Here is a 24,049-nt window from a genome sequence, read left to right as displayed (position 1 = left end):
CGTCTTTGTTAGTTGGATCGTCCACCTCATCAAAAATGCTATCCTTTCCTCTCAGAAATTGAAGAGGAGAGCGAGCACTCCTTTTGGCTCAGATAATTGGAGCCATGGGACCTGGTACAGTAATGGGAAAGAGATTGGCAACAGGGTATAGAATATATTTCACAGCTCAACATTTTATGACCACTTTTGCTCTTAATGTTCTGAAGTGCATGAATGGACACTTTTGTTGACCATTGTTTTCTCTCATTGTCGACTGGATATGTTACTTTTCCCCCCCGAAACATCTTCAAATAAACACTTAGCAGAAGCCGTTTCTTTGCTTTGCATTTCTATTCATTTTCCTTTCTTCAAAAAAACAAAAACAAGAATTCTCTCTGAGTTTAAAGTGGACTTTACATCTTAAAAGACCACCGTACACATAAAAATCAAGCAAACGAAACATTTAGTGCTGGTTGCTGTTTACCACCGCTCTATCCTGTTTTATTACCACTGTTTCAGACTGTTGAATAGGTCAATTCTTGACTTTATTTGAGTTATATCCTTGATGAATATTTCAGCACCATGTATTATTCATGCCAGCATTCGCTCCATTCATTGCTGAGATAACGGGCAAAATAATTTTCAAAATTGAAAATGTCTTTGACCTTTGATAAAATTGAGCTCAAATGTGCCATGTTTTATGCTATGATGTTTAAGTTCCTTTTTTTTTTTTTATTCAGTAGCACTTTGTGCACCATTTGTGAACAAAATGACCTAGATTGTTGAATGTAGCTACGGCCTAATGAATGCTATGTTTTTTTTTAATTCCATGCTAAGTTCAACTGAAAGTGAGCTTACCATACACAGTAAGTGGGTGTTTAATTAGATTTACAAGAAGCAAACAGAACCCCATAAGTGCACAAAGCAAAAATGTGGGGAAAAGAATTTCAAGATAATAATGAATAATAGCCCAGTTCCCGGATGATTAAAAACACAAGTAGACTGATTCTTTCTGAGATTTCTGGCAGAATGAAAGCACATGATTACAGAAGTTTTACAACCAATTTGCTTCAGTTTAAAAACTTCCACCTCAGCACTGGTGAATCAGTGTGAATGTGTTCAGTTTTACACTGAGTTGCATACTGTATTACTATTACACTTTTTCTTTTATAGATGTAATTATTAAGAATATATCGTTTTTCTTATCCTCATGTGGAGGATAAAGCGGGAGAAAGTGGATGAATAGATATAATTTTTCTTTCTAAAAATCATTTCTATTATTATAATATTTATAATATTTCTTTATTTAAAAAAAATATATATATATATATATATCTTATTAACTGTCCAGGGGGCTAGTTAGATAAACTGTTACTCTTTTTGTGTTGATAAAAAAGAACTAGAAGCACATTAGATACACTTTATATATAAATATACAAAAATCCATGTTCATCACTGATTATAATTAGGTACAAATACATTTTATTATCACAATAAAAACATTCAAATGATACAGTTCTCTTACAGTATTTACAGACTCACATGGGTTTCACACTGATGATGGGTATGGTGGTTGTACTCTTTACTTTCCAGTCTTCAAAGAAAACAACTTGTCGGGACAATTGAGCCATTTTAATTCCTCCATATTTGGCTATTCAGGCCATTTTTTATTGCCAAGGAAGAGGAATTTCAAAAGTATCTTGAGAGGATTTGAAGTAGTCTCTTTGAACTGGAGCCTAGCTTTAAGCAGTGACCGGGTTGTGTCCACTGGGCTCGCTGACGGAACCTCCGTGCTTGCGCCCCGAATATTCTCCAATAAATGAACCGTCCTCGTCGAATTCCCCGCCGCCATCTGCGTAGTCAACCAAGCTGTCTCTGCTGACGCTGTCCCCGACTGTGTCGTTGCCATTCAGGGAACACAAGCTACTGCCCTTCAGTGGTTTCTCGTCGCTGTCACTGCCATCAACGACAACAGAGAGGGTTGACTGTGGTCAGTGGTGCAGAGCATAAACAAACATGTTGTAAAGCACATAAAGCAGCAGATGTTACACAAGCTACACGTGTGTGGCCTTCGATGGCTGCGACACACCATCACACACCATCACACACGTAGTATCACGCGGAATCGAAAAGCAACACAAACTCACAGAAACACTATAGAGCATGTGCAATGGGTATAGACTATTAAATGCTTGGCTGCATGAACAGACACACAGGCTCCCACTCAAAAAGCAAGTTCTTATGGGAGGACTTGCAGGAAAAGGAGCACAGGGGAGGTGGGGAGACATTGCTACAATCACTTCACTAATTGCTAATTGCCAAGGCTTCGGGACCAAAGGCAATTTCAAATCTCTTTAGAGCCAAGGATGGAAATTGCTAGAGTGCAGTAGGAAAGACGATGGGTGGGAGAGATGCGTGTGTGTGCGTGTAAAGACGGGGTGGGGGTTGAAGGCTGAGATTGAGACAAGGAGAGGGAATGGGGGGGGGGAGAGGTGGGGCATATGCAATCCCAGACAAACAGCCTGTCATTCCTGGTATTCCCGAAGGGCTCACACGCAGGCTGAGGAGATTAGATGCCAATTTACGGCTGGGCAGCTGGCCAACTCGCAGGTGTGTCACGATGAGACGTGGGGTCACCTCAAAACACTGAGGATATTTTTCCTCCCTGTCCTCCTTTTCTAATTCCCTGAGCCATCCATGTTTGCTAACACCTCTCTTTGGTTTAGTATTCACGTCACAGAACGTCTGCGCTCAGAAACAGTCCTCAGGTGGCCGGTGGATGTACTATGAGGCACTCTGTCTCTGACACCTGTGCTGACTACAAGCTCGACATTTTGAGCAGCATTTTTGGGCATACATGTGGTTCAAATCGGGGTCTCCTTCACGCGGATTTTTAATAACTAGTCTTATCTGGCCGATTTCATGAGTCCGTTTACCATGCAAGCCACAACTCTTATCAAACCTTCTTTCTCTGACGACTCTAGAGTGCTGAAGATAAGTGGCTGTTATCTAAGAGCAGTGGAATGCCACAGCCGCGCCGGCCCACCCACAGTGACTTTGAGTACGGTGATAAAACGGGACTGAGTGCCTCTGAGCCGCAGCTCATTCAAGACCTTGGTCGGGATCCAGCTCAGTCTCAGCTGTTGCCGTGAAAAGGCTTCGCTGCAGCCTGACAAACAGGTGAGAAATGGCGGTGCATCACAGGAGGAGCAGAAGGTAATTAAATTTGTCTTGCCACTGACCCATGCTGACTTGGTTTGGGGGCAGCATGAGACACTTCAGGTGCACAGTAGATTTTTCGGCCCCATTGCAACTGTCGTTGTGTTTATTTCAGTTTTTAAAGGTGAGTTTGGAAAAAAAGTTCCCCACATCTGTTGCCACCTCCTAAATTGCACATTAAAATGTGAGAAGATGAAGGGTTTAAAAAGATGGGGAGGGGGGGACAACAAACTAGATGAAGAAAAAACTGCATCACACAGTTAGTTAACAGGCAAATTCAGCTATATGACACCTGCTGTTTCTACAATGGACAGAGGGACAAAGCAGCAGGGGCCTGTCTGAAAAGAGAAATCATCCGAATCGTAATTACCACTTCACAGCTCACTAGACACATAGAACACCAGTGGGTGATCCATTGCCCTCAGTGATTCAAAGGGCACCAGAGAACTCTAAATCTAACACTAAAAGCCACGAAAAACTTCACAGTAATGCTAAAGGCACTCTGGAGGGGACAGTAGTCAGAGGAGCATCATGGGCACGATCCATGGGAGGCATTCCAAACAAACAGCACAGATGCAACCTACTCACACATTCAGTATATATTAATATGAGCTTCAAGGTAAACTTGCTATCACTGAAAACCATACCAAAACCACCCCGAAGTGCATAAAGTCCAGAACAAGCTGCTATCCATCCACATACCAGTCATTAAGAACTTCAGGGGAGTAAAAAACTCCCATATTAGAGTTTTACTTGAATTATATATGGTACTGTAGGCACAAGGCCATGTCTTTTTTTTCTTTATTAATAGAATTAGTGTTGGTAAGAATCAAAGGACAGCAATCGTGAGTGATCACGTTCTGAATAATATGACGAAGAGCAGGATCAAGCACACGGCCGTGGCTAGTTTAAGTGCGTGCACAAACAAAACACACCCCTGCCACAAAGTGTCAGCGAGGATGCAGTCCATTCCCCTAAACTGTCAACATGGCAGCTTAACAATGAAAACAATAGACACTTAACAGCTATTATAAAAAAAAAATAGAAGTGCTGTCTTCTCAGCCCACTGCTTTTGCAGCTCTGTGTCTCCGCATGCGTCAGTGAATATAGGATAGTTTCCAATCCACAATGCTGTACATATAAAATCAATATGTCTGCAGTGGAAGCTTCATCTATTGTGATTAAACCAATGCTTGGTCAAATCTAAGAGCTACAACTGTCTGGCCACCATTCAATAAATATGAGTTATGAATATGAACTTGTATGGTTGTCAGTTACCCTCAGTTGCAAATGCACTGGCCTGAATATAAGACACAAACATGTAAATGATGTGTATGATTATGAAATAACTTTGACTCTGATCTAATTGGGTGAATGAATGAATGAATGAACGTCAGTATGTTTTTGAGCGTTACTTACGACCTTCCTGACCATTTATTGCAATTAATGGACAAATGGTTTTGACTTGATGGTTCCATTCTTTAGATCAGAGGTCTCAAACTTGTGGCCTGTGGGCCACATGCGGGCCTCCAATTAACATCATGTGGCCCATCACTTAATATCATTTATGCTGACTTATTTCTGTGGGGTTTTTTTATTAAGAGATTGCGGTCAGCTGAATACAGCTGAGATTTTTTGCGTCGTTAGACAGAGAGACAGCAAGTGTACAGCGGCTGTCAGGCAGACACCATTTTAGTTCAACTCAAGAAACACTTCTCCATAAAACAAACACACAACAAGAAACAAGCTGTGCACAAGTATGCACAAACACACAGAGCAACACAAATTAACTAACTGATCCCGACAGAAACAAGCTGACTCTACTGTCTGTAGAGTGCACACATGCACACACGGTCCAACCAAACACACAGATTACCATTTCATCTACAGGGGAACAAAGCTCAAGTCGAGTGTCACCCACTACTCTAAACTGATCTGTGTGATTACCTAGCCCATTCAATGGCGAGAACATGGGCTTCTCGCTTGGTCCTGCTCATGAATGCAAGGTTTGCTTTTGGGATGGGAGAGAAAAACATTACTGTGACAAATGACAAATGACTTTCTCAAACAGAAATATTCCACATATGGTTGTTAGATTAATATTGCTGCAGCACAACGCATTTATGCATTGTGTTTATGCAGATAAAAAAAAAAAAAATGCAATTTCCTCAGCACAGATTTGCACTGCAGCTTTGCTCACCTGTATTCACAGAAGGTGTCATCATTCATTCCATGTGACTCGAAGTCAGGGTGGAGGTCCTCCTTCTCTTTCACTACAGGGGGGCAGCAAGACAGACATTTTAGCACATTTGTAAAAGAGCATGTTACACATCTCACTTGTGGTGCTGGGATTGAATGTGTTGAATAACTATGATGAAGTTGACCATTGTGCTTTTAGATATAACTTGTTATCACCTCATTAGAATCTCTAGAGTGTTTTGTGTGGTCACTGTGACTGTGCTCTTTTGCCCTTTATCCCCCACATTCATGGCATGGCTCTCAGAGCACTAGTAAGTGCAGCATATGTCATTTCTAATCTTGTCGCAATATTGAGATGGAGTAGCCAGTATTCACACAACATGATGACAACATGAAGAAAGTTCACCATTGCTTTTATCTGTGGTGTTAAAGGAATCCAAGAGTGATGTTTCCTGACATTAGACGTTGATGATCTGGACATTTCTGGATGTGAAACCATACATTTCTAAACCAAGACTGAAGACTAGCAGACTCATCCCCACAATAGAGTCGAATGGTGAATGGTACGTTGGGTTGGGGCGGGGCATCAAAAGACTACAATTGAATGTAACTCCCCCCCCCGAGTGCAAAATGAGTCATGAATAATCTCAAAGCAAATTTGAGGACATAGAAACCTCTACAATCCAATGGGAGTAGTAAAGAAATGTCACTTTTGATATTATTGTGTTTTAAACAGGCGTGAAATTTACTTTTGTAGCAAACATGTATGATGAAAGCACTGATGTCATGGGGACTTCAGTGTCATATATAATCACCTTCCCTGCAGCCTCACTGATATATCCTGTTTCCGAAAACACAAGGTCAAAGCGACCTTGACTTTTGACCTGCAAAATTGAATCCCTCCACCCTTGAGACCAAATGAATGCCTGTGTCAAATGTGAAACATTTTCTCTCAAGGATTTTCTGAGACGTCGAGAGAGAGAGAGAGAGAGTGGCACAGACAGATGGACAACCCGAAAAATCTCATTGCCTCCAGCTATGACTGTCACAGGTGTGGAGGCATAAAACCACCACACAAAAAAAACTTTATGTCGTCATATCAAGTTGGTGCATCGACTGAACGGTTGGTGCAAAACCTCTTTTTGTGTCCACACAAAGACTACACATCAGCTCTTTGTGTAAATATGCTTTAAAAATACCATGCTTCTGAGAAAGACAAAGAAGGGCTTTCATGAACAGCGCTGGATGGGCAGAGGGGAGATCCAAAGGGGCTGATGAAATATTCAGTGCTTCATGTCAAAAACTACTGCAGGCAAAGGAGTGGAATTGTGGGGTGAAGACGGTAAAAGTAGCAGGGGAGGAGAGAAACTGAGCGAGCTGATTCTTTGCAGGTACCAATGAATTTGGGAGTGATACAAGGCAACACAAAGGAGAAGCCAGGACGGTGTGTACGGGGTGACAGGTGGGGAGGAGTAAAACACATCTCGCATGACAAGATATAAATACAGGTACAAAGCGAAAGTAACAAAGACACACACACACAGTTGCTGCAAGCATCTCATTCAGGGTAATGGCAGGGTTGGCATGCATTGGTGCCTCACATGCATGCATAATTCATTTCCACACAGGGTCGGGGGGTCAAGGTTGAGGCCCACTCCACTTTGCTTCAGAAAGTCAACAAAAATAACATCAAGAGTCAGATAGAGGCATAAAAGGTGGTGTTTAAAATAATGTGATATAATTCAAATGTATATGAAATCAGACTAATCTATGACGTGTACTGTGTCCTGATATGTATTTATTTTTTTTACCTCCCAAAGCAAAGTGATGAGGCAGCCCAACCCTGGTCAAAGACTAACTGACCTTTTTCCATGGAGAGCATGTCTTGTCGCTGGCGCGGCGGAGGCGTACCTGCATACTTGCCACCTCTGTTTTTCCGCACAAAGCAGACCATGAGTGCAACGAGGGTGAGCAGAGCCACGGCGCACATGGTCCCAATAATCCAGCCGTGGGTCGAGGAGTTCCTCTGCTGCGCTCCCACACCTAAGAAGAGACACATCAGAAGCGCAACGGAGTTCAACAATAAACTCAACACACCTGTGTGTGAAAAAAAAAAATCCCCTCAAGCACCCCTCAAACAACTTTATGTTTCAGTAAAAAAACAGAAGAACAAGATGAATTCAAATTTGAGAGGATGTTCTTAAATCGTATTTCACTTACATTCCCTTCAGCTATAACACTCTATCTCTTCTGAAAAGTATTAGATCGGCAGGAAAAGAAGAAAAAAAAAGAGGAATGCATGGGGAATGCAAAGACCAAAAAACTCATTCACCTGAGTCAATATGAGTTCTTCACTGTTTTGTTTGAACTGCCATGGGCAGGACACTAATCACGCTCGACTACGACACCTTTTTCTCTCGTCTCACCTTTGACTTGAGTGTGGAAAACATCCTCGAAAATGCTAGAATTATCGAGCAGACTCTTGGCCATGAGACGCACCGTGTACATCGTCCCCGGTACGAGCCCGTCGATAACGTGGAAACTTTGAGAAGCGTTTACAGCCTCTGAAATCCGCCAGTTACCATCACCTACACAGCCAAGCACAACAGGTGCACAAGCAGCAAGTTTATATTATCTGTGCCATTACTCAAGAAGATGGGATTAGCTGTTGCCAAGTCATACATGTTTGTTTGTACTATAGTTCATGCATCTTTATATGTGTAAGGCCCTTAAGACCTGGTATTAACATACGTACATCCTGGATGTGACTCCTGCTGTAACCACATGTTATTGGATCTCGCAAATACAATAACTGCATGAAACTGCGCCGTAGTGCCGTATCTGTATATTGAAAATATGTTTGACCGTGGTCTTGTGTTGTATTGACCATTAGTTGGTTTTTGACTCTCTCCCACACCTCTCTCTCGACAGAAGAAAACTATAAATTGTTTATTATAGTAATAAAAAAAGAAAAAAAAAGCGATATATCACCTTGCTTAGGGAGCGTATCCCTAGATTTTTGCCAATACACAACCCTACTGTTGGTGCCTGTTGTCAATGTGTGTGTGTGTGTGTGAGTCCGTGTCTGTACATCAACATGAGAAACGGAAAAAGAGAGAGAGAAAAAAAGACAATGGAGGAGCTGAATTTAAGCATTACTCCTTCTACTGTAACAAGAAATAAGAAAATAGAAATCATCTGGCAATCTGGAGTAATATTGCAGCTGTGGCTACAAATAAATCCACATATGGACACTGAGGAGTGTCTAAATAAAGATTAACTGCAGCGGATCAGAGGATGTCAGCTAAGTGGGTGGGATCTGATGCCTCCTGAGGAGAGATTGCGTTCATGCATGCTCAGAAATGTGGCCGCTCGCATCACCAAACCTCTGAATGTGGTTTTGTGATTAAATTTGATTAAGGATGCACTGTGCAATCGTGATCGGAACACTCCGGATATCTCGGATATTAATACCAGGTCTAAAGGCTTTTAACATCTTTCTATATACTATAGAGCATATTCCCAGCTGCAATTAAACATGGTGCCATCGAAGTTTCCTGTCAATGTTCACCAAGGTGGGGATGGGAAATGTAGCTTACGGTTATTCATATGAGCCACATAAAGCTGTGTGTCCTGCTGCTCTTCTCTTGCAGTCCAGCTGATTTTGGCACACGTGTCACTCACATAAGCGCTTATGTTCAACAGGACAGGAACTGATAAAGAGAGAGCGAGAGAGAGAAGAAGAATAATAGCAGGAAAATCAGGAAGAAAAGGAAAACACAGAAAGCCACAGAGGTTAGGAGAGAGACGGCAAGAAAAGAGGATTAGCAGAGGCAAATAGGATCCCCCGCAGTGAGAACAGTGCAGCATGCAAAAACGTTTCAAGACGACAGTTCACATACTGAGGCAGCACATTTAATTGAGAGGAGCTGGATTTTGGGTCATAAAGGGTTGATACAGGGATCGTGGGCGGGAGTGACATCTAGTCTTGACAGCCTCCTTTAAGCAAACCTGGCATTTCCTCATGCCTCTCCGCAAAACCCAACACCCCCGTAAGCAAACATCACACGGGTCTCAAATCCCGTTGTTTGTTGAAAGTTCAGATACTTTAAGATGAGATCACAGGGATATTATTGGCTGTGCATGAGTGAGTGAGAGCTATACACCTAAGGAAAGATGAGTAGAATTTCCTGGCAAAGAGATTGGAGAGGAGAGAGAGCAGTTGGGGCCTGAAATCAAAGAGAAGTCTCAGTTAGATTCTTGCTACAATGCTGTCAGGTCTAATGCTCCATATTGTGAAACAAGTGAGCTCCGTTAGACTACATAAGGGAAGGATTGTTAGAGCAGCAGCAGGAGTCTTTTCTTTTTTCTTTTTTTTTAAAAACAAAGAAATGTGTTGTTTTTCTTGATCTGCTTTTTTAACCAAACTATATTTGCACAACTATAAAGGACAGACTTTTGCAGAGGCAACTGCCGTTGCTACGTTCTACACCAACACAACTACAACCTTCTCTATCTCTACCACCACTACAGCTAAAGGCGGGAGATACATACTGCTCTGAACAGGGGCCACAGCTGGAGTCAGGGACAAATCTTCAGAGGCATGAAGATGAAGAAAAAAAAAAAATGAAATAACAGCACAGGATTAGAAATATATGGAGAGTGAGCACTGAGGTTTATAGAACAGCAGTGCACACACACACACACACACTCACAGAGTTGTGGATATGAGTACGTGTGAGTGGCTGCATATATTAAACGCAAAAACTTCACACACCTGTGATGTCCTGTGTTTGTTGTGGTGCTTTAGATTTGGTGACCGGTGGGATGAAGAAGGATCTGTTCCTTTCCCGTCACAAATACTGTACATACACTATATAACAATAACTTTAACCAGGATTTCGGCATGTAGTGCTTTTTTTTTTTTTCATCTCGTTTGTAACCCAATTTATCTTTTCTGCTTTGTTATCTCATTAGATTAGATGAGAATCTTTTTTTTTTTTTGCCACAATCGTCAGCTGTAGGTGTTAGCTGTCCTCACAGTTTCTCACAGATGGTCCACCACATCCTTCTGCTGCCAATATCTTTAACTCCACCTGCACTATTTGCATCACAAGCCTTTATAACACGCACACAAGGACACACTCTTACACTGCCAGTCTGTCATTTTTCCAAACTTTTTTTTTTTAAAGCAGAAAATGATTCATGGTAACTACACGGCGATAAACATTAAAGGCTCATTCAGTCAAAGGTTAACTCTAAAAAGGAACACTGAAGAGCATGCTCACTGCGGCTTAATAACTCCCATGTGTTCATTTCGTTTTTTCACTGTCACTCCAGCGCTCCACGTTAATGTCTGTAAATTCACGATGCCTCAGCTCTGTGCCGTTGGCATCCATAAATCCACTCTGCTGCATTGTGTCCAACGTGCCTCCAGGACAGTGCTTCAAAACTACTGTTTTATCTCCCCTCTGAGTCCTGCCTCAACCATATTTACAAACAGTGCGTCTAATGGGTCTCCGGACGGACATCCACCTACAAGGTGCGGAGGCTCTCAGAGGAAGCATAAAAGCCAGAGAGGAATGAATAACTGTTATTAAAACATTCAAAGATTGTGGAGCAACATTTTGTCATGCAATCATTTTTTGCCCCCCGCCTCCTCGCCTACTGTTAGTGAGAGTTTTTCATGCAAAATTCCACAACACATTTCCAGTGTGACTGATGTACTTTCAAGGCTGAAATTACACACAGCTACATCTGCGCCTTGACAGGCAGGGAGCCGAACAGTCCACATCAGCAGAACAGTGAGATTATCACAATTTTCATCATCAAAGATCTCATCATGCTCTTATCCTTTTTTGACAGAATTGTTTAAAAATGCCAACCCGAGCCCCTGCGAAAAACAAACACGCTGAGCCTGATGCTATTTAACGTAACTCATGCTGTTTAACCTCAAACATCAGAGAAATGATATTTCAGATGTTGAAATGTGGCTTTAATTGATTGATGGGTATTCTGTTGTTTGTTGCAGGCACGTGCTTTAAAGGCGACATAGACCGGAAGCTCCAATTAACGCTGCGTATGTGTGTGTATCTGCGTCATTACCTCGTTTATGAAACCCTAAAGTTTCAGAACAAACAGTTCAGCCACTGCTGAGAAAATAGTGTTGTATTGTTTTCCTGGGCTCTGCGAAGCGGATCGGCACTTCCCTATGCTGATGATGTCATCAGAATCCCTCACCACTCCTCTCACCACCATAGCACCTCCTGGTGCGGGCACTAGTCCGGGCACATCCGGTTGCGTACATTCAACCGCAGAGGAAGAAGAACTACTCTTGTTGTAGCTGCTGAGATGCAGAGCATCCACCGTGCCAGAGGGGGAGCTGTGTATCTGAGAGCTGGCCTACCAATTACGTCACTTCCAGGTACCTGGCCAATCACAGGACAGTGGGAAAGCTCTCGTTGGCTGGCCAATCACAACACAGTCCACGTTCTGGGGGTGTGGTTTTGGTCTGAAACAGCGCGGCTGACGAGAGCGTCAGTGAGAAGATATTTTGATCGGCTTGTTTGCAGCGATTAGGAGGTTTTTAATCATGAAAACAAGTTAATATATGTAAGTTAACCTCCATAACTAACATATATGTGTGATACAAGCATTCGATGTCACCTTTAATCCCATGCTCCTTTTAGTCACTTTTTGTCACCAAGCGTCACATCTGTTAGTGTCTTTGTCTTGCTTAGTTCAGTTCTTGTGTTAGTTTAGGTTTAAAATCACGTTAAGTTCATGTCACTTTTGGTGTTGGGTTTGATTTTCACTTCCCCTTTTATTTTGGTAAACGTTTGTGTCTTCCTGTCGCATTGGTTTCTTCATCTGTCTTGACACATCTCCCCTAATTCCCTCATGCACTTCACCTGGTGATCCTTAAGTAATCACTCGCACCTGGCCTTGATTCCCTCTTCCCTATATAGTGTCCCCAGTCCCTCTGTCATGTGCCAGTGTGTTGTTTATGCTACCAGAGAACACGTCAGAGTCCAAGTCTGTTTCGCCTTTTGCTTAGTTAGTTTGTCTTCATAATTCAACTTCTAGGAAGAACTGATTGAAACCCTTGAATCTTCCATCGTGCCTCCTGTCTCGTGCATTTGGGTCCAAGCAGTGTGTTCTCCCTTCCTAACACTTTTACAGACACGTTATAATACATTTCTAACAGAGCCAACTGACCAAAATACTCCAAGCTCACGTTCATACAGCTCTGCAGCTCACACACACACTAAAAAAAGGCTTTTAAAGCCAAGGAATTTTGAAATAATCCAAGAATTTGGGATTTCTGTTTTCCCACATAAAATCAGGTGTTACACTATAATTCCGTATCTTTCAAATCCATGCTAAGCTTTAAACTGCACATGGGCAGAATGACCAAAATAGTCTTCTTTTATCCATTGAAGTTTGTGTGTAGCGCAACATCTCAGATGGTGTTAGAACATGCCAGAAAGCCAATTCAGGCTTTAATCTCACCCAAAATATTGGGCATTCTCACTGTCCACTTTTAAAGGGAATTTAGATGATGAAATAAGTCATAATGCTGCTGCTGCTGCTACACTTAAAATCAAACATAAGAAATAGAAAGTCAGACAATCCAGTTTTAAATGACCTGTACTGGCTTTCTATATCCTTTAGAAATGTTTTAAAAAAAAGTAATTTTCTTCCTTTTATATAAAGTATTCAATTTCCCTGAGCAACTCAAAGCAGCGGTTTAAGACATTATTTAGCATTTATCACTTATTCCCTTCCTCTATTTTCCCTAATTTCTCTTCTCGTTCATTGTCTCTCCCCGCTGTCGGACACTTTATGTTTTATTTGGGTGGAAGACACAAATGAAATAAAGTTGTCTGAACAGGTTTTATTCATTAAAAAAAGAACCCAGGGAGGCAGGAATATGCAACAGAGAGCTGATGATAAAACATCCTGACTTTTACTCCGTGTGAGTCAAACTCCAAAAACAGAATTGAAAGCTTTTGTATTAGATCATCCAAGCCTTAAAACACCCACTGTTTTTAAACTCAAATGGATTAAGTTTGCAGCGCGAGCTTTACATGGAAAAAGTGGTCTCCAGGCCAAAAGAACCCTAATGACATCATCAAAATGTTTTCAAATATTGATAGGCTCTCCCTATAATCATAAAAAGGGGTTTCATTTTGACCACAGCACAATAAATCATTAGCATAAATATCTCCACTTTGCATGAATTATTAAACTGTGACTACCGTGTCTGTGGTACATTATGCTTCTGACACTAGAGGGGCTTTCAAAGGAATACCAATGCAAATTCTATCGGCCCCACAGTCCAGTGCAGATACGCTGATTTCATCTACTTACGTCCTGAAGTGATTGTGTTGCTCTCCTGGGCCAGTGGAGGTCCACAACCTGCTCGAGTGCAGGCGCTGAGGTGGAAGTGATAGAGGCTGCCCTCCTCCAAGCCCTGAAGCTGCCACTGTGTGGTGTCGGGCCCAGTGATGTTCATCTCCTGGGAGTCAACCACCTCAAGTGTGGTCTCATTAACTATAGATAAAGGAGACAGATGTCAGGTCAGTTCACGTGGCATAAGTGAGCCTACGGTCGGTGGATGGACGCAGAGAGAAAAAAAAAACAACAACAACACAACAGCGGCACTGTTTTGGTGTGTTGTATGTTTATGGAACACAACTGCAATGAGGATCAATGGTCGAGGGAGGAGAAAGACAAGCGAATGTCACGCCAGCTCATGCGGAAAGTGAACGCAGTTTAGATACACGTCCTGACAGGTGAGCTGAGGAGGAATATGTTATGAAGAAAAGCGAGAGGAGATGAAAGGAGCAGATAGGGAGCTCCGGGAGGAGGGAGGGGGTGTAAACAAGTAGCAATGGAGGAAAAAGAGGAGGCAGATGAGAGGGAGAGAGAACATGAGAAGAGGGAGGAGGAGGGAATGGAGGATAGTTAAAAGATAATGACAGTATTTTCAGACCTCAGAACCAATTTTTCTGGTGTGTGTGTGTGTGTGTGTGTTGGTAATGATTAACAAGAACAAAAATATTTAGAATTGGTAATATTGACACAAATGGGCTGTAGTGTAATAAAATGGGGCATTTATTTGACTACAATCACTCAAGTTGTAAAGGACTTTTTGCCACTGACCAGAGAGAGAATAGTTGCAAAGAGTACTTTACAACTTTAGTGATTGTAGTCAGATAAATGCCCCATTTTATTACATTACAGCCCATGTGTGGTTGCATGTTATAGTGTTCTAAATATTATTGTTCTTGTTCATCATTACCACACACACACGGTCTGAAAATAGATGTCATAATCTTAAAATATTAAAAAAAAGCACTTTAGTGGTTGTTTTTGTCAGACTGTTATTACCTGTGTTTGATGCAGTATGGATTACTGCAGAGATAGACATATTAACACAACACAAGTCTCACTCGTGTCAAAGAAAGGGCCCAGAATGACTAAAAAAAAACAACAACCCTACAGCATTAAAGAGGGAATTTATGAGGAGAGGCAAATGGCAAAGGCAAACAGAAAATATAAGAAGGAGGCAGGGAAAGGAAATGAGGTGAGTAGCAATCACAAGCAGCATAACGTATCAGGGAACATGTATAATAGATCAAAGTACAGTATGTGTGCAGACACACTGCTCCTGAAATCCCCTTCATCGATGTCAGGGCCCGTGTTGCAAAGCAGGTGAGAGCTGAGAGTGTGCCGAGTCTGTTGTACCGCTTCAGAAATCTAATGGATGTTCTTTCCCAGCACATTTCACTTGTTTCTTCCAAACACTGTCAGATTTCTTTCATTGACTACTCACGCGGCACTTTTAATGACTCAACCAGATGCACGCTCATTTCAGTTAACAAAGGACAAAACTATTGAAATAACGTTTATGTGCCACATAATGAGTCCTCGTGAGATAATAACACGCGACTGCACTGTGATTAATGGAATATCTGAGAAGATGTGAGGGAGATAGAGAGTGTGTTAATGAGCTGACCAGACAGTGGGTGTTGATGGAGACACCAAAGGGGCTGCCTCGCACAAAAGATTTCAGAAATGTCAGCGATTCAGCGAGTGTAGGCTTTGAAAACAGAGATACTGTAATGAAAGGCTCACACTCACTTATTCACTCTAACTGTCATGTCAGGGGTTCTTCCCTTCCAAGGTGTTTTTTTTTTTTTCCTCAAGGATATCCTCACAAATAATAAATGGTAAAGAATGTTGCAGACGAGGCACTAACTTAAATGATCATCTCTGCTTTAGAACCTGTAGTCCAGCTGGACATGTGATAAGAAACACTCACTAGAATCTGCACAATTCACAACAAACTCATTGTGGAGTGTTCAGTGTCACACACTGCCACCTAGTGTCTGGTGTGAAAAGAGCTGAGCGTGTGCATGTATTTCAGGGTTTCACTTGGGGGAAAACTTCGATATGCTTTAAGGTAAAAGTGCGACGTGCTTACACATCATCGACAACACACAAAAAAATCTCCAGCAAAAAAAATAAAACAATCTATGACTAATTAGTCAAACAACATTGCGTGCACATACTGAGATAGTACTGCAGGAGATAACCACTGAGGATGCCATTTGCCTGTGGAGGCGGTCCCCACACCAGCAGGATTGAGTCTCTCTGGGCATTGGAGGCCGTGAGAACAGGCACTTGTTCAGGAACTATGAAAAAAAAAAGAAAATAAATGACAGTTCGGTTAATTAATCTGCACTGCAGACAAGATCGTCTTGCAGGTTGTTGTTTTTTTTAAATCATTTTTACATCAGAGTTATAAAAATAAAAGATTTGTCTCTGTCACTGTGCAGAACTAAGTAAACTTTAACTCGTATTTTAATGGGAAAACAAATTCTGAGTACAGTATATGCTGCGTGCTGTGAAGTAAAGGTGGTTCTCAACACCTCACCTCCCTCTGTAGTGTTGAAGGCGACCGGGTCACTTTTGGGCCCATTGCCCTTCTTGTTGAAGACGTTGACAGTGAGTCTGTACTCAGAGAAAGGTTTGAGTCCCGGCACGAAGGCATGACTCCTCTCCCCTGGGAAGGACAGGGACCGGCTGTTTTCTAAAATCTTGCTGGGGTCCAGGAGACCTCGCTTCCTTGACCACTGAACCTGTATGAGGGAAATCAACTTGAGGATCAAATGTGAACAAACAGAAATTGATGCTAATGAGGCACTAATCTTCACTTATTAACTATGAATGCATTTACATATTATCCCCCGTAATGTGGCTTTTTATTTTACCTCTGCTAAGGAATGTACAAGCTACACAGGTAAAATGTTTTGTTATGACGTTTTCCTTGCACTTAAGTGATTATAGACATTCAGTGTAGATTAAATTATACATCAATATAAAGGTTAGAAGAGAAAAACGAACACTGATCTCCAAACTGAGCTGCTTCTGTGGGTGGACGTGCAGCAATTACATAATCAGATTCAAGGCTTTCTTCGTTAACTACTGACAAACCTCGTCTCAACGTGGAGCACAACGAGATTTGAATTTCAGAGACAACAAATCTGTCTTTATGTGGCACTTACAGTAAACACCGTGCAAGCTTATTCAAGTGTCGTCAAATTTAACCGAAGTTTAACTTTATTTTCAGAAAACAGGAGGCTTCATGCTTTACAGCGTGCCACTCATCATGCCGCTCACAGTGTCCTGTTCAACCCACACAGCCTATCAGCATTATACTGCATGGCCACATTACAATGCAAGCAGCGCTGTAACAATATTTCTCCCACAGTATATAGCATCAGAAAAAAAAAATAATAAGATTTACATCTTCGTGTCTCTGTCTAGGCTCTATTCTGCTTCATTAAAATCTTCATTTGCACTCGCAGTAGTGGTTGAAAAAGAGAACCTATGGAAAACAAAGCAGCGCAAATGAGCGGCGTCTCTTTCCCGAGAATCTGTGGCACATTACGGAAGCTGGGAGAATATGCTGTTATAATAATAGCACTATGTAAAACAGGCAAAGGGTTGTGAACAAACTTTCCAAATTAAAGCGAGTGGCATAAGTAAGCAGCTCTCTGCAGTCGAGGATGCTGCTCTTCAAACTACAGATTCTTCGGTACCTGATTAGTTGTACTGCATGACGAGTGGATACTACACATAATGATCTTATGAAAACACCAAACAGTTGCTGACTGTAAAATATGAACTGCATGGTACGGTCAGTGGTCATTTTAAAAAGATAGAATAGAATAGAATTGAATTTAAATAGGGACAATACAGTTAACATAGTTCCAATAGAAATAATGCAGCTGATGTGCTGTTACATAGAGTTTATAGCTATTGCTAGTTTGCAACTCTTGTCCCTAGTTGGGCTTTTACGTGAACGTGAAGTATAATAACACATGATCAAACATGTCAAAACTACACTGCATGCTAAAATTACACAGCACATTAAAATGTAAAAAAACAAGATCACACGCAATAACAATTGTCAAATGATACTGTACACAGAAGACATAATCAGGACAATAAAATGTGATAAAACTTGCTGAAACTACACTCGATGAAACATAACACTTCTCCCTAATGCTGTCATGAGAAAATAAACACCCCTATTAACCCCTGACCCTTGAGGATGATGGAGACTTACGTTGTAGCCCCCGAGATGACCCCTCACTGTGGCGAGTGGAACTGCGGTCCAGCTGACTCTCAGAACAGTGCTGTTGATCACCTCCACTGCTACGTCCTGAGGCGCTGCAGTCGGGACTGAAGCAAACACGAAGACAAAAAGGTCAAGAACTCAGACAGCCTGCCAACAACGAGCCGTCTTAGCGGAGACACTTTTAACCCTGGCGTAAAATGTGTGTGAACGCTTACAGGAAAATGTGTGTTTATGTTATACTGTAGATCAAACACGACGTGTGCAGTTATTCTCTTGTTTTAGGACGTGCACGCGGTGCATTTGCTGCTGCTTTAATTTGGTTTGGAAACACTGTTGTTTTTATGTCTGTGATGAATGACTGAAGGTTGGTCTTATAATATTAGCAGGTGAATGGGTTTCGCTCGCACACTGTGTGTATGCAATGCTCAAGTGTGCCTTGGAATAAACCTTGAATACATTTCTCTCGACATGACTTGGTGGAACAAACACAGGTTTTACTAATGACATTAATTAGGGTTCCACTCCAGGGTCGTGCTATTGTTCAAGTGTGAAAGTAGGTCACACTAAATACGTGACACTTCACCTGTAGAAGCAGCTTTTTTTTTCTTTTTCCACCCTGAACAATGTGTTATTTTAAAACTGCATACATGTTTCCTGCACTTTGTGGACGTGTTACAACGAAATAATGACACTGTATGGACATTATAGCATTGCTCATCAACACATTTTACTTTTGCATCGCACAGCACAGCGAAATATCGCAATATTTATTTTGCGTGGAGATATAATATTGCTTTTGACACGCTGAGAATTACAAATTCAACTTGTTGTGGATTAGGTAGAAAAAGTCTAGTACTGTGCATGCATCAAAAAAGAATTTCTTCTCCACATGCGACTGGGATAGAAGAAAGGAAGGATAGAAGCACAGCGGACACTCGAGAGGGAAGCACCCATTGAGCCTCAGGCTCAAGGTGCAAAGTGTGTCATGATCTGTCAAATGTGTGATGGCCCCTGAGACAGAAGTGAAAATGTGACATACCTTTGCTCTACAAAGGTCAACTACCATCTGTTAGATTTGAAAAGAGGGTTTTTACTTGTTCCTCTTTCCACAGGGAACAACGTCGCTACAGCACATCTGCACATGGTGAAGACTAACTAACATGAAGAAAGGGAAAAAAAAGCCTAACCTGACACACTTTCCTGAAGACAATGCCAAAAAACAACTGAGGGCAAGAGGAAGGAAATACAGTAACAAAAGGAAGTTCACAAAAGAAGTCAGAGGAAACGCAGAGTTGAGACAAACACAGTGAAATTATGATGACTACACAGAAGAAGCATTCCGTTTTCAACTCACCGTCTTCTCCTGAGTAACCCGTAACAATTTTGGGTTCAGGTCCCCAGCCGTGGCTGTTCCTGCTCTGAACTTTGACCTCGTAGGGGACAAATGTGGTCGTGTTTCTCACAACAAAGGAGTGTCTCTTGACCAGGTGATCCTTCCACTGATCCCCCACGCCCAGTCTCCGGTAGCTCACCTTGTACTCAAGGCCTGGGCCGTTGTGTTCGATAGGCAACAATGGCTATAAGGGGACAATGTACTAATGACTTATCAATGATTAAGAATTTCTTCACATTAAAATTGATTTTTTTTTTTATTATTAGATCTTTGTCTTACCTCCCAGCTGATGTCCATCTGATGAGGAAGATGGCCTTGAATCTTGATGTTCTCTGGGTTTCTAGAAGGAGCTTTGGAGTCATTTGTTCAATTGTAAAATTAATTAAAGTCAAGTTTCGTAAAATGAATTCATACGGTACATTTCTAATCACACACAAAGACTCAATGTGCTGCCACAATACACGACAAATACAACTACAGCAAAAGATACACACATACTGCGTAGACAGCTTGAACTGCAAAAAACTGCACATTTGTCTTCACACTGGATTTGTTTAGCCAAGAACTTGTCATAAAGTAAGTGTTTTTGGTTTGTTTGATTTAAAAAAAAATAAAATAAAATAAATAATCTTCATAAATGGCAGCCTTGCACACATTTCCCTTATATCCCAACTCCTCAGACAGTGACATTAAAAGAGAATCAGTAAGACAGTTGCCCTGAGAGACATTGCACTGACATTATAATTATTATTTATACATTTACTTGAAATTTCAATTGTTTTCAGATTGTATTTATTTATTTAATGAATACCAACAATCAATCCAGGTAATAAACAATGTTTTGTTTTGTTTTTTTAAGTAATTAAAGCGGTAAAGCAGTAATGAATTTGATTTTAATTAAACCACGTTTGTGTTGGAATAAAAAGAATGCCTTTGTTGTTGTTGTTGTGTCTGCATCGTCTACTTACTGGATACATTTTACATTATTGCACAGAAAAGGATTGTTTTATGGTGCACTTTCATATTTATGCTCCATTTTTGTCAAACACTTTTGTTTACTTTCATTCTTTTTTATTACGCTGTACTCTGTTTTATTTGTGTTATAATTGGGTTTTTCCACACATTTTAAATGTAATTATGTTTTTTTTTTCTTTTTTATGTAAAGCACTTTGAGTTATCCTCGTCTATGAAATGTGCTACACAAATAAAGCGAGACTTTTACACCCCACACCTAAGCATTTGCCTATTTATCACGAGCCGTGTCTTCACTGCAACAGTCAAAATCTTTAATTAAATGTTAATGGGGCGTGTGGGTCTTACCAGCAGGGGGTGTTTTGTATTTCTCAGTGGGCTCACTAGGAGGTCCAGGTCCAACAGAATTAACAGCATACACTCTGAACTGGTAATCAAGGTGTCCGTGCAGAGCCAACTCGGCTGTTGCCTGGTTACCAGAGACTTTCTGTAGCTCTTTCCACCTGCCAGGCTCCCATTGGCTCTCCTCATACTCCACTATGAATTCTGAGCTCACGAAAGAGATAGAACAGCACATGCAGTGATTTACACATTCTGACACAACCACTAAGAGCGCACGCAACGGAAAAGAGAAAATAAACACGATCAATGAATAACATCAATCAATGCCAACATCATCGCTCAACGTTCACATCCGTGAGTAACATATGAGGCAATCAGTTTAGAGGGATGACAGGCGATTTACGGCGTGTGCCTCAAGTAAAGTTGATCGCTTTGTGTCTTATTTTATCAAGTTAATTTGTGAGTGACGGTGAGTGACAGTGAAACAATACATTACTAAAAGCAGTAAAATAAAAAAAAAGGCTTCATTCTTAATGTTGAAAATGACAGATGTGTCAATTAGTTAAGCAACAAAACAGCTATAAGTGTGTTAAAAATAATGTGAATGAGGATTCATTAACGTCCATGTCTCATAGGGAATTATAAGAGAGCAAAACAAAGGAGTGATTTACTTGTAGCTTTCACATCATTTCTGAGGCAGATTCATTACATTAAAGTAGCATTTTTACACACACACACACACACACACACACACACACACACAACCACACACACACAGACACACACACACCTCGTATCAAGCCAATCCACTGATCTTTTAGTGAATGAGAGGCTTTTTTTTTGCTCCTTTCCAGTTCACAATTTTGACTTTAGGACTCCACTAAATCTGCTTTACACGACTCACACAGTTTAAAAATAAGTCCTTATTTATTTTAAGCTGCCAGTCACGCAGACCCTTATTTGAGCCTGTGACTGAAACTCTGCTCTGAGCTCTGCTCACTAAAAGAAAGAAAACCTCCACTTTCCTCTGAGAAGTCCTCAAAAAGCCCGATGATGGACAGCGTGTCCAAGGAAAACTAACGCTGTCACTTACTCTGACAGAAGATTTTGAAAGAATTGGGAAACAGCGACTTGTCAAATCCATTCACACATATTCTTTCTCATTCTCATTCTCATTTAGAACACGAGTGGAGACCAAACATGGATGAATAAACACGACACCGCTTGTCTACTTGTATTGTGTGATACAGTGACATAGTTTAAACACGATATTTAAATAAATAGTATCAATATCAGCTCCTGCTAATTGGTCTATACATGTGGGAAAATGTTGAATGAAGCCATAAGGAAGTACAAAGAAATGTATGTCTGTATCACAGAATATTATGAGTCTGTACTGCAAGTAGAACGAACATCCATCAATTGATTCAATTACTATTGTCACTAAGTGCTAAATTAAGAACTAATGTCAAAGATCGTTTTGAATCCAATTTTTAAAAAACTGACAACGGGTGAAAAAACAACGGTAACGATTCAACGCAATGGAATTCATTGCATCAATGTCCAAAAATGAACATGCTGATCTAGAAACCAGAACCTATACATATTTTTTCTTCAATTAAAAAGTATTCTTATGTCTTCATTTGTTTGTTTGTTTCCATTATTTGGTGGGACAATAAGACAAATTCAAACCGTGGTCCCTGCATGGTCCTGGAACCAGCTCAGCGCAGGGAAGCGAGCACCGTATTCTTGTGTTTTTAAATGTTTTCTGAATTCCTCACAGTGAAACATTTCATGTGTTATGTTTTTTCTTTTCTTTATACTATTCCATCCTCTCAGCGGTGAAGTGTTTCTTAAGGATGGCTATTGTTGGCACACTTTCATAGACCAATTACACTGAGTTAAACTCTAATTAGTTTGTAATTCGAATGACTCGATAATTATATCATTATGTGACTGTAAACTGAGTCACAATAGATTCCCGAAGCGGCTGTTGATGATTTTAAAAATTCAGGTTCGATGCTTCCTCTGCACGGACGTCTGTACCTGTCACTGAGCTGTTGTGATCGCTCCCGGGTTCCCAGGTCAGCCAAATGTTCCATGGACTCTTGATTTTGGATATGTTTAAGTTCTCTGGAGCATCAGGAACATCTGCGATATAAAAAACAACAGACATTCAGTAACAAGTGAGAATTGTAATACATGAGTTCTAATCAGGGGTAATCAATATGGGAGGAATGGTCTCACCCAGCACTGTGAGCAGTGCACTGGCACTGTCTTCATCTAAACTGGTTCTCGCAGTGCACGTGTATATTCCCTGATCTTCAAGGTTGACGTTCATGATCTGCAGCATGACATCATCCACGAAGTATCTGAAAATATAGTGATATATGCAGAACAGTTGATATGCCCCGCTGAGTGACTCACAGTATGAAATCAAATGGCCCACTAATCTTTGTAGATTGTTGTTTTTTTTGTCAGCTTTTGCTTCTCACGTCGCACAACGTATGAGCGACGATCATTAGTGGCACATTGATATTAATGATCGTGCTGCAGGGAGATACAGCATGAATGCAGAATGAACGTAGGGGAAATACTGACTGTTTAAATACAGATCGTTTATTATTTTTCATAAGAGAAGACGCTCAGATTACGCCGGATTATTAGGGACAAATTGAAGATTATTATTATTTTTTTTTTTTTTTAATCTTTCAAGAATAAAGTCGTAATATCATGAGAATAAAGTCGTAATTATTATTCAAGCAAAATCTCAGGTGATTGGCTGCGACCTGCGTCAAGTTGAGAAATGCTGAGCATTTTGCGAAGTTACATTTTGATTGGGGCTTCACAAAGTTGATTCAAATACTTATATTTTTGGAACATCAGCACCACCATTATCTTTATCATCGGGGCTTTGAAAAGATTGTGCAAGAAAGTGAGTCTCACACACAGACGGAGGAAATCCTCTCTTTTGTGGACTGGAAGAATACATTAGATAATGATTAAATAAAAGAATCTCATAATATCACAAATTTATTCTCATATTATGACTTTTTTCGCCCTAATTCTCTGCCATCTTAGATAAAAAATAATTTTAAATATAAATTTTGATAATCATGGTTTATAATTCACAAAGAGACTTAAGTGTTCCATCCATCCACACAGTCAATTCAGAGTGTCCAATACTGTCAGTGAAGCTATTTTATTTTAATTGTAAGGCTAATTATTTACCTAATAAGCAGACAAACATTATTTGGTAAAGGTTACCAAAACAGAAATCCATACACTAA

At 40.8% G+C, this 24,049-nt stretch overlaps 1 protein-coding gene across 4 annotated transcripts in view; it reads right to left on the bottom strand.

The window, feature by feature from the left end:
• Nucleotides 1–1,444: 1,444 nt before the first annotated feature.
• The window catches only part of LOC131468486 (neural cell adhesion molecule L1-like protein), a 47,743-nt gene continuing 25,138 nt past the window's right edge, over nucleotides 1,445–24,049 (bottom strand). Inside the window, exons 15-30 of one of the 4 annotated variants that reach the window (XM_058642792.1) lie at nucleotides 23,007–23,131; nucleotides 22,806–22,910; nucleotides 20,766–20,963; nucleotides 19,725–19,795; nucleotides 19,407–19,629; nucleotides 18,041–18,156; nucleotides 16,343–16,547; nucleotides 15,978–16,100; nucleotides 13,771–13,953; nucleotides 9,952–9,990; nucleotides 9,564–9,626; nucleotides 8,997–9,110; nucleotides 7,824–7,985; nucleotides 7,261–7,440; nucleotides 5,399–5,471; nucleotides 1,445–1,935 (exon numbers count right to left, since the gene is read on the bottom strand). In XM_058642792.1, coding sequence (XP_058498775.1) covers nucleotides 1,722–1,935; nucleotides 5,399–5,471; nucleotides 7,261–7,440; nucleotides 7,824–7,985; nucleotides 8,997–9,110; nucleotides 9,564–9,626; nucleotides 9,952–9,990; nucleotides 13,771–13,953; nucleotides 15,978–16,100; nucleotides 16,343–16,547; nucleotides 18,041–18,156; nucleotides 19,407–19,629; nucleotides 19,725–19,795; nucleotides 20,766–20,963; nucleotides 22,806–22,910; nucleotides 23,007–23,131 — 2,194 coding nt within the window. In that variant the 3' untranslated portion in view covers nucleotides 1,445–1,721. The remainder of the gene's footprint in view (nucleotides 1,936–5,398; nucleotides 5,472–7,260; nucleotides 7,441–7,823; nucleotides 7,986–8,996; nucleotides 9,111–9,563; nucleotides 9,627–9,951; nucleotides 9,991–13,770; nucleotides 13,954–15,977; nucleotides 16,101–16,342; nucleotides 16,548–18,040; nucleotides 18,157–19,406; nucleotides 19,630–19,724; nucleotides 19,796–20,765; nucleotides 20,964–22,805; nucleotides 22,911–23,006; nucleotides 23,132–24,049) is intronic. The other 3 variants (XM_058642794.1, XM_058642793.1, XM_058642795.1) reach the window with 3 other exon arrangements.

The sequence above is a fragment of the Solea solea genome, chromosome 11, assembly GCF_958295425.1.
Source record: "Solea solea chromosome 11, fSolSol10.1, whole genome shotgun sequence".
NCBI lineage: Eukaryota > Metazoa > Chordata > Actinopteri > Pleuronectiformes > Soleidae > Solea > Solea solea.
The sequence above is the reverse complement of the archived record's forward strand: the minus strand, read 5'-3'. Positions and strand labels throughout refer to the sequence as shown.